This window comes from Nicotiana attenuata, unplaced genomic scaffold, assembly GCF_001879085.1.
Source record: "Nicotiana attenuata strain UT unplaced genomic scaffold, NIATTr2, whole genome shotgun sequence".
Classification (NCBI taxonomy): Eukaryota; Viridiplantae; Streptophyta; class Magnoliopsida; order Solanales; family Solanaceae; genus Nicotiana; species Nicotiana attenuata.
The window spans coordinates 115,073-128,681 of NW_017672580.1; the positions used below are offsets into that span (position 1 = coordinate 115,073).

The 13,609-nt window shown below is 37.7% G+C and overlaps 2 protein-coding genes across 2 annotated transcripts in view; both read right to left on the minus strand.

Moving 5' to 3' along the window:
- Positions 1-212: 212 nt before the first annotated feature.
- On the minus strand, positions 213-6,819 carry LOC109213734 (pentatricopeptide repeat-containing protein At1g74850, chloroplastic). The gene is made up of 4 exons (XM_019377565.1): positions 4,659-6,819; positions 2,971-3,285; positions 2,685-2,792; positions 213-914 (listed from the first exon to the last, which is right to left on the minus strand). Exons 1-4 carry the CDS (start codon positions 6,476-6,478, stop codon positions 575-577), a joined length of 2,583 nt encoding a protein of 860 aa, XP_019233110.1. The 5' UTR covers positions 6,479-6,819; the 3' UTR covers positions 213-574.
- A 325-nt stretch (positions 6,820-7,144) lies between these two features.
- The window catches only part of LOC109213733 (protein FAM135B-like), an 11,971-nt gene continuing 5,506 nt past the window's right edge, over positions 7,145-13,609 (minus strand). The window contains exons 8-16 of the mRNA XM_019377564.1: positions 12,638-12,853; positions 12,254-12,366; positions 11,798-11,987; positions 11,572-11,631; positions 11,236-11,490; positions 10,285-10,543; positions 10,004-10,209; positions 9,513-9,563; positions 7,145-7,996 (exon numbers count right to left, since the gene is read on the minus strand). Coding sequence (XP_019233109.1) covers positions 7,706-7,996; positions 9,513-9,563; positions 10,004-10,209; positions 10,285-10,543; positions 11,236-11,490; positions 11,572-11,631; positions 11,798-11,987; positions 12,254-12,366; positions 12,638-12,853 — 1,641 coding nt within the window. The 3' untranslated portion in view covers positions 7,145-7,705. The remainder of the gene's footprint in view (positions 7,997-9,512; positions 9,564-10,003; positions 10,210-10,284; positions 10,544-11,235; positions 11,491-11,571; positions 11,632-11,797; positions 11,988-12,253; positions 12,367-12,637; positions 12,854-13,609) is intronic.

Consider the following 13,609-nt stretch of genomic DNA (forward strand, 5'->3'; position numbering starts at 1 on the left):
TATCTCTCGTTTTAAATTCATTCATTGCCACAATTGCATTTTAGTGGCAAAAGTGGTTCAAAAATTACTTACTTGCAAATTGCATTCACTAGTATTTTACTGATAAATTCGAGCATATAAGGCTACCTCTGAAAGGAAGAATGCTAGTAATACCTAATCCATAGCGTGTCACTCGCTTTAACAAAGTTATTGCCCGTGCCAACTCAACAAAATTAACGGAGTGAAAGAATCATTTTCATTTTAGCAATGGAACATTCTCAATATACATGTATGCATGAGCAAGCTGTGAAGGGAAACGCTTTCCAATTCTTCAGTTCCCCGTCCCGCAAGCGGGGTGCCAGAATTTTGAAAACAACATGAACTTTTGGCATTCACTATGCAGTGTCACAAGGGCAATATTGCACTTGTTTGACATTTTTTGACAGTTGAGACCGAATGAGGTGATGCCAAAGCATTTCTATAAGATAGATCAAAATTAGAGCACGGGCCAGGTAATATTGTGTTCTTCGTTTCGTAGGTCAAAAGGCCCATGCAAGCTCGACAAACTAGTCAAGCAGATATCTCAATCATCCGCTTAGACACTGCTCGCCATAAGTTCTGAATCTGATTTCGTGCTTCTCTTGCTATCAGCATTCGCACTTTCTGATCTTTTTGCATCACTCACGGATGTCTGTGTTCCCAAAAGGGAAATGGGAGAGTTACTTAAAGGAATTAGTCTGTCACCTTTTGAAGATCCCGAGGATGGTCCGGCACTAGAAAAAGTCCGTTTGAGCTGAGTCTTTTGACAGACTATCCTCCCCTTATTCCACCCAGGGAAACAAAATGATGACGAAACAGTATCCTTTAGAAAAGAATATGCAGCCTTAGCAACCGGGAAATCCCTAGTTATTGAACTCTTCTCTGTCTGACCTCGTCTGATTCAGAGAAAGCAATCATATAAATTTACTAGAAAGAAAGGGAAAAAATGAAAATACAACCAAATACATTAACAATAGAGTTAACTATTCCTATCTGACGTAGACACCACTGTCAGACGAGAAACAAGTTAGACACGAAGATACAAACACTTGGAATATTATGGAGACATGATATATTAGGAGATATTTATCTTTCCTCCCTCCTAAAAAGAATGAGTCGTAGTATGAGGGTCAAAATGTCTAATTTTCTATGTAAGTTTGGACATTGACTTCTTAACCAAAAAAAATTAGTAGTGTTATGTTGAAAGGAATACATGATACGAGGTTGGTTTAGTTGATCCTAACCAAATGATGATGAAGTTACTTCAATAAATAAAATATAATCTGCATAATAGGAAACTACATAAAAGTACTACAAGTATAAAACTTATACAATTCAAAAATATCACGTATGGCTAACATAACCATCAAACACGATAATTATCAAGAGAGAAGCCATGTAATATCATCCTAAAGAACTTTTTCCTATTGATAAGTCATTAGAAAAATCTGCTTTCCAAGAAATATTATGGCCCTCAAATTATTAGTTGGGGTCAATTGACACATTTAGTCTCCTTTTATCTGACCAAAGTCAGAAAATGAAAAAAGGAGACACAAACTGAAGTGTGGTAGTGCCAGATACCACAATGAACCAGTACATGACCATATAGTTGGTGTTATATTTCGTAGTTCAGTTTCGATTTTTCAAGTAAGTTTTTAAACAATTTATATATAGCTTTCAATTCCGATCTTGACCCAAGGAGTAGCTAACACAGAAGTAACCCAGCATTGATCGAACCAATTAGCAAAATTACGGAGGAAACCTCCTAATTCAGCTTCCACAACCTAAAAAAGTATATCGGCGCATGAATTACTTATATATTAAAAAAAAGATGTTTATACACATGCATTTTGAATTTCAAAAGCAGCATTTACACTTCAGTTTCATAAATTTTCATGGGCCGAATTATTACTTCAGCCCAGTACTTACATAAAAAGATTGGGTTATTTCAAAGTTAGATCAAGGAAAGCATGCTAACAGATTGCCTATTAGCAACCTTTCATCATTCTAAAACTTAAATTTTCAACTTAACCCAGTACTTCTATGAAAATGGTCAACTTATGGTATTCCTTTATTAGTCAGGTTTTTGTTATACTTTTCCTCAAATTTCATTAAAATTTTCCTAGTTCCTAATTTCTTAGTCTTCTTCAAGTGTCCTTTAGATGCTGGCTAGCATTTCTTCAAGAGAAAGTTATGTTAGTGTAAGATATAAGTGATTTGGTATTCTGGCGTAAAAGTACACCAAGCATACTTATCAAAAAAAGAAGAAAAAAACACCAGGCATACAAGAAGCATGAAGACAAAAAGGGCGATTAGCCACATGATATAGGCAACTCCATTGATGCTTAAAGGATATCTTGCACAAATCCTAGACAACTGACTGGGTCAAATTTCCTTCCTGTCTGCGGTATTGGACTTGCTTTGGGATAAGCATGTGTTCACACTGCTAGGTGATGGTCATTGCTCTTCTTTCCCTTTAGTTTTACAGTAAGAAGCAAATAACTGGCGAAACTAAAAGGAGTACACGCCCAAAAAGTAGGTTCCAGCAATTACATTGCTTGATCAATCTACACCCATGCCCTCCAACCCCACAGAAAGTAAATAGGAAGAAAGCATCACATAAAGGAGATGATCACTGACAAAAACCACGAAGCAAAAGCACTTACACGACAACAACAGAAGCCAATTGAGGAAGCTCTTCGCCTTTATGGAACAACTCTTCCATATCGTTGAGCCAAACTGAAATTGCAGTGCATGCACCACCAGGCCACATCCTAAAACAATAGAAAATAATTAGAGAAACACCACATAACTATTGTAATATACGCCCATTTTCAATATTTCCTACCAAGGAACAATTATGCTTGCACTATTTACAGAGTTGGGGCAGGTTGAAGAAACGGGTAATTTAATTTAAACATAGTAACACCATATCCCTAAGAAAACGAGTACCTATGAACATCCACAGACCACACAAGTTTGTTTCTTCGAAACAGTTCAGGGAATAGCCCCCTTTTTGTTGCTTCATTCAGCACTCTTGCAGCCCTTTCTTTCTGGCCTAACCACCAAAGTGCTTCTATAAGAGTGTTGTAGAACCTCATGCTCAAACCACAGCCTTCTGAGTTGAGTTTGTCAAAGACATACTCAACCATCTGCCAATTATTTTCATCATCAAAATCTCCGTGAATCATTTGTCCAATAACTTGGTGCATATCAGAAGTCTTATTTGTCATCACGTCGTTCAACAATTCACGAGCCATATTCCACCTAATAGAAGAATTTCAAGAAATAAAACATATAAGAATATTGGAAGCAAAAGGAAAGAAGAAATGTCTTCTCTGTTACTCCAGTGATGCAAAAATTTACAGGAATTCATCCACCAACTTTTTTTTTAATTGGTAATTCATCCACGAACTCTAAGAGCATCCAAGCATCAACTACTATATTAGACTAGGACCAGCGCAATTTTCATGGCATAATCTATGCTGAAGCTTTCGGACATAGGCTAAGCTCCACTTACACCCTAATGCCAAAATCTTGCCAGTAACAGAAGTTTCTGCAAATAATGAGCAACACAAGGAAGTACAAATGCACAAATCCTGAAGTATGAAAAAGTTAAAGAATAAGGTAGAAGAAGAAACTATATGAAATTTATGGAAAAGAAGTTCAAAATGTAATAGACTAGATCAGATGATGCACACAACTAGTCAAACAGTTTAACTTCACACTGCATTTTGTAGAAATTGGAAATTCAAATATTGTATTTCCACTTAGTACCTTTAGAAGTACAGTCTTATAAGGGCATCTCCAAGGGTGCACTATTTTTTGCACCAAATCTAAATTTGGTGTAAAATTTGGTGTTTTCTTGCTCCAATGGAACACCAAATCTTGCACCATTATAGTGCGTGAATTGTGTCGCACCAAATTTGGTGCGACACTATTCATCAACACCAAATTTGATTTATTATTATTTTATTCATCTTTTTATTTTTTTGGACTTTTAATTTATTATATATTGTGTATATAATTAATTTTCATATTAAGATCTTTATAATTTTAATTTTATATCCTATTTTTTGATATATTAATTTTTGTATATATTATACTTCGTATGCATTAGTCGAGCATTTATGGGAGAATAGAGGCGAAAGTTGAATATTTATGTGGTACTTAAATTAAATTTGACTATGATGTAATATTTATTTAACTATCTTTTATCAATGATTTCACTTTTAGTTGATTTATCCTTTAAAATAATTTTGTAATAAATGATTATATAAGTGGTGAATGTGAATTATATATGATGAATATGGAAAAAAGAAAAAAGATAGAATTTGTTTGAAGGAAATAAAAAATGAAATTTAAATAGAAGATAATAATATAATATAGAAGAGAAAGAAGAAATATTCTTTTTTTGTATAAAAAATGGTGTAATGGTTGGAATAAATTTGGTGTTACACCGTTTTGGTGTGAAATTTGGTATTAGGGTTGGAGATGGTCTAAGAAGCTATATCCAGCAAGTAGAAAGACAATATAAAAATGGGTCTAAAGAACCATTCTGAGGTACCAATGTTATATTAATAGAACCATATCAAGTTTTAAAATTTGAGGAATCGGCTGATAGGAAATTAAATTCTAACCTCTCACTTTTTGCGTAAATTGCCAGCATCATACAGCAGCAAATGATGCTAGGCTGAATGCCCAGTGATTTAATTTCCTGAAACTGCTCCTCACTTTCGTCAACTAGGCCTGCGAAGCAGTAAACACTCAAAACTGCCTCAAGCGTCCGCTCATCTGGATCACATCTTGCCTTTTCCATCTCAACATAAGCTTTTATAGCTTCTTCGAACTGACCTCCCTGTCTATACCCTTCAATCATCCCGTTGAAAGAATCCCTGTTCCGTGGAACTCCAACCTCACCCATTCTAAACCATATTGCTTCAGATTCTTTGTAAAGCCCCCCTTTAGCAAATGCATGGATCAGAGAATTGAAAGTCTCCACCATCGGTCTGCTTCCTACCTCATTCATAGTATTAAAGGCAACAACTGCCTCCTCATACAGCGCAGCTTGTCCATAAGCTTCAATTACGCCAGTATACACTTTAGAACTAGGCACCAGACCTTGTCCATTCATATGCAGCAGAATCCTCTTCGCATCATCGTGAAGGCCTCCCTTTCCACAGGCATATATCAAACCTTCATAAGTCTCCATATTTGGTTCTACCTTCTCCTCAACCATGTCATGGAACAATGTCACCACCTCCTTAAAATAACCACCTTCACCAAATACCTGGATGAGAATATTGTATGTATCTGCATCTGGCTCCGTATTACTCATTTTCATCTCAAGGAAAAGGTCCCTAACCTGATCATACCTCCCATTTTTCCCATATAAATTCAACAGAACACTATAAGTTTCTGCATTAGCCACACATCCAGCTGTCTGCATTTGCCTAAACACATCCATAGCCTCTTTCATAGACCCCGAATGCGCATAAGCCTCCAATAAGACATTATAGGAGGTGACCTCCGGCGAGGTACCCCCAGCCTCCATTTCCATGAGTAATTCTGACACCTTTTCCAACTTCCCCAGTTTGCCAAAAGTATCCACCAAATAACTGTAAGTAGTTACATCAGGCAAAACCCCAGCCTCGTTCATCGTCCTAAAAACCATCTCTGCCTCATCTCCTAACCCTCTACTTGAACAAGCACTTAGCAAAGTATTGTAGGTAACTAAATCCGGTTGAATACCCTCATGTCGCATCTCGGCAAATAGACTCAATAACCCTTCCCATTCATGTCCACCTCGAGCACAAGAGTTAATAACTGTGTTATAAGTCAAAATACTAGGAATTATCTTTTCTTGCTTCATTTTTTCAAGTAGTTGAAGAGAAGTTTCGTATTGTCCATTACGGCCATAAGCATTAATAATAGCAGTGTAAGAGAATACCGTTCGTGCCACACTATGACTTGGCATTTCGTCGAATATCTCGAAGGCTTTATCAAGAAGGCCTTCACGGCCTAATATTCCAATCATGAGAGTGTAGATGTGCTCATTGGGCTTGCACCATATTTGGCGCTGCATGTACTTAAAGAGTCGCAGGGACCGCTGCCAATCGCCACGCGCCGCGAATTCCTTGAACACGTGGGAGAAGTCAGTGAGAGAGAGCTTGTTTTTGAAAGTATCCAAGCACCGGGCGATGCTTCCACGTGGTGGGAGGCTCGAGAGTTTGTTTATTAGTGTTTCGACATCATAACTGTACTTGCCTTTCTCAACGGTGACCGTTGGGTTGCCTAAGATGAGCTCTTTTGGCTTGGCTCTAACGGCAACTGTTAGAAGAAGACGGCGGTGGACGGGGGAGAGCTTTCCGTAGTTTGGGATTTTGGCCGGGAACAGGAAACGATGAGAGGGAGGGACTGGGGTGAGGACTGGAGAGAAGGAGTTGTACGATAGGGACATTTTGGTCAATCTAACATGTGTCGCTGTCTAATAATCAGGAAGTTAACCGACGCCGGAAGATGGAGAGCGAGCGATGAAGTGGCGGAGCACGGTGGAGCAGAGCTAAGGTTTAAGCTGGGGTTTCAAGGAGGAGAAGAAGAAGTAGCTGAAGGACACGTGGATAATGGTGGCTGTGGATAATAATGGCGTAAAATAACTGAAAATTTATTATTTTCCTTCAGCCCCCTGTGCATTTTCTACTTTTCTTCTTTTGAATTATTTCTCATATTTTGGGTTCTTTTTCCTTTTGCTTTACTTTGTGTTGCCACTTGAATAATCCTCGTCTCATGACATTTCAATTTAAGTAGTTAGAACTTAGAAATTGTTATTACTCTACTTTTCAGATTATCCTTTTCAAGCTTATTGTATGATTTACTTGTTGTAAGTCGATATGTACACCGGTTCCGTCAAACCTAAGTTTTATTGCCTTGATTAATATCCTGGAGTAGTTCTATGGTCGATCTGTCACCCAACCTACTTAAACAACCTAAAGGCTACGACCGTCCTGTTTGGAGAAAGACCCCTTAGGGCACGGCTTAGTCAGACCCTTAGGGCACGGCTTAGTCAGTTATTCTCGCAGTTCAGACAAAGAACGAAAACAAACGAATGATCAACCCCAAACCCAAATTGAAAACAAAAGAAAAGACCCCCAGAATAAGCCATAAATATCAATCAGCTATCACCATGTGTACACTGTAACTCCACTTCTCTATTACATGAGTGCCCGATAAGAATATAATTTCTACTGAAACATCGATAACACTACAAATAACTTGTCTAACTTGACTAATGTTGGTCTTCGTTAAACCTGATTTCTACTATTGCACAACATATTCAGACTAGGAGTTCATAGTCCGACAACGTTACCATCTCCACCAAACGCATATTAGTTGTAACCATCTCCACCCAAACGCATATTAGTTGTAACCCTCTCCGGCATTTGCTATCAAGTGTATGGTACTCCAGTCATTGCAACTGGACCATAGAGTTAGTATAACACATCTAGGCTGAGCAACTTCACCAAAATCAGCTTGCAGCAAATGACTTATCACAGCAGCAATATTCGTGGAGTTACATAGTCACAGAGTGCGCCGGGGCAGCACAAAAATGGAGGTTCGCTCAGCACTGTAGGCAGGCTCCACGATATGGAGTCCAGTTGTGATGAAACAAGTGACCTCGTGCAAAAAGTCATGTAAACAACTCCGGAAATGACCACATTATGAACTTAGCAAAAGTGTCCGACTCCAAGAACTCTATATGAGCAGCCCTTCCAATTATAGTATTCAAGTTCCTTCCTTGCAATGTTGTGTCAAAGTTGACGTCACACCTCATGAACACTCGATGCTCGGATGACGGAGCACGTATCTGGTCCAAGCAATCATTCAGCATCTCCAGGAATACCTTTCCCTTTTTAGAGTTGTCTCCTGAAGATGCTTGGCACATTTCAATTCTTGCAGAATGATATGGAACATAACCATCCTGAAAAGACAGAATCAGTGATCATAACACCAGCAAAGATAACAATAATCTCAAAGAGCAGCATGTCCCTATTGAGACAGTTCATTTGAGCAGTGCAGTGATAATAACACCGGTTCTATTGACCGACCTCTGTATTTTAACACCACATAGTGGTTGCCTAACTAAAACAAGGTGTACAGTTGAAATAGTGAGAGTTGGTAAGAAAAATGTCGCAGTAACGAGATTGGTGTTTAAAAACTGCAACTAGCAAAGACGTTAGAAGTAACAATAAACAGCATAGAAGGGTGCTTTTCTTTTTCCATACTGATATTATCTTTACGGAAGTCACAAACTCTAATTGGAACGGAAGACAGTGGATGTGGACACCATGATGAGGCAGGTGGGGAGGGTCAAGGTGCTGAGGTGTTTCCATACAGAGGTGGAGAGGGGAGTGAGCCAGTGAGGTGTGCGGTGATAACTGTAACTCAGTTACCAATCAAATTACAAGCAATTCTTGATCCACACTGAAAAAGTGAAATAAAAATTAAAGCAGTTCCGGAAGCTATTTGAGTATGCATACACCCAAATATTTAACAGTTTTATGCCCTTCCAGGTCTTTATGTTCCAATCAATTGATTTTGTGCTGTGTGTTTAAAGTTGCAGGTTTCCCTTATATTATAGAAAAAACGCATGCGCTTTATGATACTTCAGAAAATTATTCTCCGCATAAAATCTGCCATAAGAGCAACATGTGCTTTACTCTTGTGTCAAGCAATTAATTTCAGTGATACAATTTATTTAGGAGATAGCACCAGAAGGCAAGCTTGTTAAACTTAGTCTAGAATGCCTTACGAATATAAAGGCCATGGAATCTGTAGACAATATCATTTGTACTTTCTATCTCTAGTAACCAATGGCTAATATTTTACACAGAAAATTATATTTCAATTAGATACTTCCAATGCAATTCTCATACTATGTATGTTGCTTAAAAGACTCAGATAAGTGACTTTTAGAAGAAAGTTTCTACTACTGATCATAGCCGACATGCATTTCAACTTCTCTTACTTTTGAGCCTTAAAACCATTGTTCAGCATCTGGCTAAAAACTTTCTTAGCACAATTCCTTTCCAAATCAAAAACCATCATTAACCCGCGTACCATCTGATTTTTATTTTTTTTCTATCTTTTTTGGGTAATGGTGGTGGCTGGGCCACATTTCTATTCATTCAACAAGTTGAACATCCAAAACTTGCTTTACATCAATTCTCACAATTTTTTGGTAAAGGACATCAATTCTCACAATGAAGAAAAGATACAGAGAGATCATCTACCAATCAAAAAAAACAGAGAGATCATCTCTCAAACCAAATTGTCTCAAGATGAGTACACCCAATTTCTGTTCTATCATATTCTGGCCCACACGTATGAAATACTCAAGATCAAAAAATTGATATTGAGTTTATTTTCTATAGTCAGAAGGAACCATCGCGAGAAAGTAGAAAACATAAGCCAGCCAAAGAAGATGGTTAAAATACCTGAGGTGAAGATAACAAAACAATATTCCTGAAATTCTCCAAGGTCTTTTGCTGGCAAAGACACAATTAGGAGTGTCAGTACTTTGTCAATAGACACAGCTACCGTTGCCTTTTCTTTCAGATTAACAAGATCAAATTAGGCCTACAGAAATATTTGAAATCTCTTTTCGAGGTACTGAATTTAAAAGAACCAATAACAAAAATAACTTTCGGATGGAGGCAAGTTAATTGATTGAATACGAAAGATAACCGCAGTCAAGCATGTCATGAAAACAAAGGATAGTAGATATTCCATCTGAAATTCATGACTAAGATTGATCGATCTACTTCCCGTCCGTAACCTAGCCATGACTTCCAACTAAAGAAAAGGAATGAATTGGTAAAGCAGTAAATTTGACCGATGCACCAATACCCTCAACCAAAATTAGTACTACTATACCATATAGTTATTTTTCTTTTTGTTGATAAGTTACTACTACACCGTGTACTACCTTGCAAAGTTTGTACAAGAAAGTGTTCCGGAGATCAGGATCATCTGTGAATGTCAGCTGATGTATACATGGTGTTCCCTTGAGCTTCTTCAAGAGCCACAACCCAGAATTGAACAAAGAATTTGAACTGTACAGGTAACCTAGATGTGGACCAGATACAGAAACATATGTGTGAAGGAATCTGAGATATGGTTCCATGATACTCTCTGCAAAAGAAGCACATAATCTAAGAAACAGTGAAAGTTAGTTGAAGAACACTGCTGAGATTACAGGGAACAAACCTGTTAAAGCAGTTCTTAATATGATGTTCCCAATGGAATGTCCAACAAAACTTAGCTTAATACTCTTTAAATTTCCAGATCTTGAGGCTTTGTCCATCTTCTTTTTTATGAAAGAAGTTACTTCTTGTGCCAGCCGTAAGCCCATTTCTCTAAAGTCTCCAGCCGTTTTTTCTTCATTAACTTCTGACATAAGAAACTCTATCTTGGGATCTATTAAAAGCCACTGGTTCCGAACAAGCCGCAAGTCTAAATGATGTCCCTGCAATAAATGGTTTCTTAGTGTTAGAAAAGATTATCAGCAAAATGGTTAATGAAAAAGCAGCTTATTACACCATAGTTGCAGTAAACCATAATGAAGTACATTTCTGTGATCCTAGAAAACCCTGAAGTCCCTCATCCATGTATCATACAAAGACTGCAAGTAAAGATTTAGTTTCAGAATGCCTTGTATATCTGGTAGAGTTTATTCAGCATGCCAACCCTTCCTCTTGCATTGCCATTCATGAGGAGAGAAGAAGATCTCAAGAACATCAACCATCAAATTTAAATTACAGGCATTTGGTTCTAGCATAAACATCAGGATCTCCAAAAGACAACTATTTCAGGTTGACATGGAATAGGGTGCTCTTATTCACTTCAATGGTTGTTTGAAGATGTTTCTTCCAATCTTAAATGGTTTATTTCAACTACTGTCATTTTTTGTGTTTCAAAAAGCAATTGTTGAACAATACTTTGATCGAATAGTAACATAGAGTTGAACGAGAATCTATCGAAAACATAGTGTTGAAAGAAAAAAACACTGTTGCAAAACCAAGTATGCCGGGCTTCCAGACCAGGAACTAGAGGTGCATTCTGATAGAGAACCTTCAATAGAAAGAGAATCACATGGTGTATGCAGAAAACAAACAACAGGATTATTAATACGTCCGATGTTAAGGATGATCAACATGCCTGGAATCCATGGACAAAAACCACAATCTTCAAAACACGGCCATTTTGACAAGGGCTTATGCCAGGAATCTTTTTTGTGCCTTTAGAATTTGTCCCAGCTAGCAAGCTCTTTGCATCTTTTGGCTCCCGGTGGATGAAGTATGAATTTCCACTTGTTGACCGCAAAGGTGCATTAACAACACGCTCTACAATTACAATTGGGATGCGCGAAGGGTCTCCAAATATATGCATGTCTTGAATAGATCGACTGTTGATCTGCAATGAACCAGTGCTAATTCATCAATCCATCACAGTGAAGATAACCATACCCAGCATAATATGTCAGATTGTACTAACCCTCATTTGTGCAATACTTCTTCTATGAAGCTCGGCTCGCATAGCTGCAGTCTGGGCAGGCTGCATAAAGCACAATTACAGTTCAAGTTAAATACAACATTAAAAAGTATAGAATATTCTCATCCTTAAAAACTCAGACTTCCTTGCACTATACTTAATGTTCGAGGGAAAAAAATGAAAAGAAACGATAACGATTATAGCAGATCAGAAGAGTTGATATGCTTACGTCCTCAGTTGTCTTCCGCATAACAGGTGCTCTCCCGCTGGAACCATGGTAAGAAGAGCTATCAATGTCACTACTTATGTATTGGTGAGGCATCTCAACTTTAGAATGAACCATCCATATTGACCATTCAGCTCTTCTATCAATAGCCCATTGCTCACGCAGAAAGTCCATAATCAACGCCTTATGAGTCCTAAAGGGAAGTAAAGAACCAGTTTAAGATCTCAAGAAACAGCACTAACAGTAGATGATGAACCCTAGATATAAAAAAACTATTTAAGTGTGATCTTGTCCATGATAGACAAATTGAGGTGCATGATGCATTAACTGGTATCTAAGGCATAAAATGAGGTATTTGTCTTTCTCTATCAGTTCACGAAATGTTACTTATCCGCAAAGACTGAGGGGCTAGATAATATAAGCTCACTGAGTACAAGGTAAATGTAAATGGAAACAAACCTGTGGAACCTCATAAACAAACTCCATAAGTAAAGTACTTGGTTGCCAAGGGAATGATACAACTGGCGTAAGTCATCCTTAGATTGAGACTGGAAAACCCCATCGTTTAGTTTCTGCTTAACAACATAAAGAGTAAGAATTAGCAAGGTGTAGAAGGCAGTCCTCCCTCAGTCCTAAGTTAATATCTACTTATTACGTAGGAACATCCGCAAAAGATAAATGCACTTTTGTGAAAACGTAAGTTATTAAAACTTATATACAACTGACTCTTCATAGTAAGGACAGTCAAAGTCAGAAATTAAATATTAAGACGCACAAAGTTCCATATTAACGTAAGCATAATCAGAATAAAATGCTGCAAGTATGAGGATAATAGGATAAGACCTTGAAGCCATTTGGTATCTTGCTTGGCACTTCTGCTGAAGCCTTATCATTCATCAAGTCTGTGTCTGCACTTGGAGGAAATTTGGATCCTTGTTCATCATCGAACTTGGAAGTAAAATCAGTAAAATCAATAGATTGATTAATAGCCTTGCTAATTTTTTGTAGCTCCTCGAAAAGTATATCACGTGCACCTGAAAAGGCTTTAACAAGCATTTCCTGTTCCAAGAATATGATAAGAAATGCTGGAAAACCACATAATAAATATGATAAGGCAAATGAATCTTATATGTCACACATGCCCAAAAAAAGATATGTGATTCTGTCACGGATCCGTCCTCTTTGTTTAAGGAAACAAACAAATCAACCTTTTTTATTTTCTTTTGAGAGAAAGGTAAGGTAATTTCAGTTACTTGACAGCACCAAGTGAGTACTAATGAGAGAAAGGTAAGGTAATTTCAGTTACTTGACAGCACCAACTGAGCAAAAGCATCCCTACTTAGCTATGCGGGAACTAATGAAGTCTAACATCTGATCTATATAATTAATATTAGACCAAAAATTAGAAAATAATGCAAATATTGGACCGTCATTAGAGGAGTTTTTTCAAAGTAAAATCCAAACACATTTCTTTTCCACAAACAAAACGGAACAATTTTCTAATCCAAACTCCACCTTATGCTCTAGTACACTTTGAATCAGAGGCGGACCCAGGATTTGAGCGTAGAGGGGGCACCACTATCTTTAACATAGATATGCTAATTACAAGCGGCAAAGTTTGGATACTTGGGGCCTAGCCGGTGAAACATCCGGTGGTGAGAAGTGGGTGGGCTATCCTGACGGTGAGATAGGACGAGAGAAGATAGGTTTAGAAGGGGGAAACGGTTTCTTAATTTTTGTTCTCTTAACGTGGAGGGAGAACTGGTGGTAGGATTTTTTTAGGTTTTTTTTTTTTTTTTGGGGGGGGTTTTTTAG